The sequence below is a fragment of the Etheostoma spectabile genome, chromosome 13, assembly GCF_008692095.1.
Source record: "Etheostoma spectabile isolate EspeVRDwgs_2016 chromosome 13, UIUC_Espe_1.0, whole genome shotgun sequence".
Classification (NCBI taxonomy): Eukaryota; Metazoa; Chordata; class Actinopteri; order Perciformes; family Percidae; genus Etheostoma; species Etheostoma spectabile.
The window spans coordinates 8,705,725-8,709,326 of NC_045745.1; the positions used below are offsets into that span (position 1 = coordinate 8,705,725).

General features: G+C 40.4%; 1 protein-coding gene across 1 annotated transcript in view; it reads left to right on the plus strand.

Annotated features, from left to right (window-relative positions):
• The window catches only part of rars1 (arginyl-tRNA synthetase 1), a 31,266-nt gene that overhangs the window by 1,198 nt on the left and 26,466 nt on the right, over positions 1-3,602 (plus strand). The window contains 1 exon segment of the mRNA XM_032534607.1: positions 2,594-2,728. Within this exon segment, the coding sequence (XP_032390498.1) occupies positions 2,594-2,728 (135 nt within the window).

Consider the following 3,602-nt stretch of genomic DNA (forward strand, 5'->3'; position numbering starts at 1 on the left):
CCCCCACACACACACACCACACTCACATCACACCCACACACACACACAACACACACACTCACACACACACACACACACACACTCTGACATTTCTCCATTAGTGCATGCATAGCTACTGATCCTGTGTGTAATAACAACACAGTGAAAAACATTGTAATTTCTCCATTAATCCTGATTAATAAAGTATTCATTATTCCGAGAGCCTGAGGTGATGTATCACAGCCCAAAAAACCCCAAAGATATTATTACGTACGTCAAGTCAAGGCAGCAAATCTTCACAATTGTCTGTCTGTCCATATTAAACACCTTAACCGTTTATTGTCTAATTGGAGGATTTGGGTGATTTTTGGTGTGATGGAGAGCTTTTGTTGGTCAGTATGTGTGTATATTTGGGATGTATGTTATTTTATTTGTATGTCCCCTCAAGTTGTTTTGTTAACTGTTTTGTCTAAATTGTGAATGTAATGTATTTTTATTTTTTGTTGCCTTTAAGGACTCCCTCGAAAACGAGATGTCACATCTCAAGGGACTATTCCTAATAATAATAATAAAGAATTTCTTCTTATTTGAGAATGTGGATCCTGGGAATGCTTCTCAGTTTAGGTTAAAGAAAATCTAGCAGAGTCTTAGATTTCATGGGGCGAGTTCAAAGTTCACATTGATTTCAGGGAATATTGGTCTTCATGTCCTTGTAATTTGAATGTTTGTTTGCACCAGCGATCCAGCTTTTGGTTTCATTCTGATTCTCAACTTCAGGCTCTATAAAAGTCTTTGTGGCCTAATTTAGAACCAGTGTTTTTTTCTGGAGGGACAGCAGTGGTGGTTTAACACATTTACACCCATCTTTGTAGGCTAAATTTGAATGATTCAAAACAGGGCGGAGTTTGGTGTTTTAAGCCCCCAACGTCGCCTGGCAGGCACTAGGATTAGGCAAGGGTTAAGGTTAGATTTGAGTCGCGCATGCTCAGATTTAAACTGTTTACAGCATAACGTGTCATACTGAAATTTGTGAAATCCATAAAACGATAAACCTTTCTCATTACAAACAACAACAGAAGATGAGAATCATTTCCAAAAAGTTTTAGCTATCTATGGTTGATTGCTAACTTAGCTCAAAACGCCATTCAACTGACTGCCTTTATTGTGTTTTGATTGCTATCTTAACAACAATATCCAAAATTTAAGACCATTATTTAGCCTCATATTAGATTAGTTTCAACTTTATTGTTATTGCACATGTACAAAGCAACGAAATGTAGTTAGTTTCTAACCAGAATGCTTAAAGCAGTGATTTAATAACATGTAAATGTACATGTGCTACAGTATATACAGAGTGCAAGGTATGAAATAATAGATAAATATATAAAATATGTGTCTATATGAGTGTCAAACTACAGGGATGTACAGGCTATACAGTATGCACAGTTGTAGACGGTATAAAATCGATATATTGCCCAGCCCTAAGTCAGATTTACCCTTTGTAAAATCACAGAAAGTATCTAAAAAAAAAAAACGAGAAATATTGTATGAATTTTGGTGACTGTACAAGTGATTATTTACTTTAGCGGGTCTCTGATAAATGTACCGTGACTGTATTTATACAGCGCTTTTCTAGTCGTAACGACTATTCAAAGCACCTTTACAGAGTCCAGGAACCATTCACACACATTCAGACACTGTAGCCGAGGTACAAGGTAAAGTCAGTGTATTTTAGTATTTATTCATTTTATCTATTTTTTTATTTTTCAAACCCGATGCTCCTATTTTGTTTTTACAATGTCTTTTATTAATAGTTTTTGTATGTTTGAGTTTTCTGTGCAGCACTTTGGTAACTCTGTGTTTGTAAAATGTGCTGTAGAAATAAATAAAGTGGATTGGATCGGAAAGTCAGATAACCACTCGCGCACATTTCCACTCCGATGGATGCTGGGTTGCGTCTTGCCCAAGGACACTTCGGCACGGGACTGCAGGGCCAGGGATCGAACCACCAACCTTCCGATTGGCAGGCGACCGCTCCATCGCTGAGCCACAGCCGCGCCCCAAAAAACTCAGTTTTACAGATCTGTCGGTTAAATTACCTAATTGATTAGTGTGAGTGTTAGTTGCCGGGTCATGTCTTTAATCGAAGACAGCCGTTATTGCAGGACAGAGTTTTAGGACAGACGTAGACCGATCATTGTCCCCGGTCCATGTGCTCTGCTTGGCGCTGTCTCCCTTTCATTTACTGGTATTATGTTGAAAAATTCTCATTTTTAAAATAATTGCTTAAAGCGCAGTTTTGTGTTGGAGTTTGTAACGTTACAAAAATCTTCATTTGGACTTAAAGATTTTCTCTGTAAATGCATGTTGGTTTTCGGTTTCATTAACCACCGCTAATCAGTATCGGTGTGGACCTTTAAAAATCATCGGCCGCTCCCTATTTTAGTTTATTAATAACGTTGTTTGAGATGTGACAAAAGAAGATGTTTCCACTCCGCTGCGGCTGAGTCGATGCTGCTAGAAGGGAAACGGGAGCAAGCTCGTAGACTGTAACATCTCAAAGATTGGCTCTGCTTTACGATTGTAAACGCCGTTTTCTGTTTGTTTTTTACAGGAGCGGGAGATCCGGAGTCTCTCTGCCGAGATTGAGAGTCTTAAGAACCCCCAGAACCTGAGCCCATCTCCACGTCTGGACGAGCTGCGGGACGAAAACGCCAAGCTGAAGTACCGCCTCAACATCCTGAAGAGGGTGAGTGACGCAGCAGGTTGTTCTCTCAGAGGACGGGGGGGGGGGGGCATTAAATCCCATTTAACGATAGTTTCATTGTGCGAAAGTCGTAATGCAAAGAGGAAATTCTTACCTTCTAAAGGCAAACATGCAAAACACTAAATGACATGTTCATCTTTCAGATCACAGACAACTCATGTTATGTTCAATACTAATATTTTTTGTGACTGTTATTGCTGCTCTTCATCTTAACCCCAACCGGTCGTCACCGCCTACCAAGGGCCTGGGTCTGAGCCTGGGCCTGGGCCTGGGCCTGGGCCTGGGCCTGGGTCTGGGTCTGGGTCTGGGTCTGGGTCTGTCCCAGGTTTCTGCCTAAAAGGAAGTTTTTCCTCGCCACTGTCACTGTTGCTTGCTCTGGTTGAAACTACTAGAACTGTTGGGTCCTTGTAAATTATAGAGTGTGGTCTAGACTAATGGGACCAGATTTCTCAGACATATTCTGCTCAGAAGCAAATATACTTCCAAAAACACGTGATGTTTTTATTATTTTCTATCGCCAGATGAGGGACAACTCTGTCCGTGCTGTCTGTGTGAACATATTCAATAAATAGTATGAACGCTTTCTTCATTTTTATTTGTATATTCTTTGAGGGACATGTTTGACAGCGTTATTTCATAACACATCCTTTTATTTTATTGTTGTTTTTATTGTTTATTGCATATTTGACTGTTGTCAACACAATTGCAAAATGCAGAAACATTTTGCAAACCCCTCCTGCAGCATACTCTGACTTCCCAGCGTGTTTGTTCCAGCAGTCACCCGCTTCCCAAAATCTGGCTGAAAAGATGACGTTGCACTTCATCAGAGCTCCCGGGTCGTTGCCCGTGTTCCCCC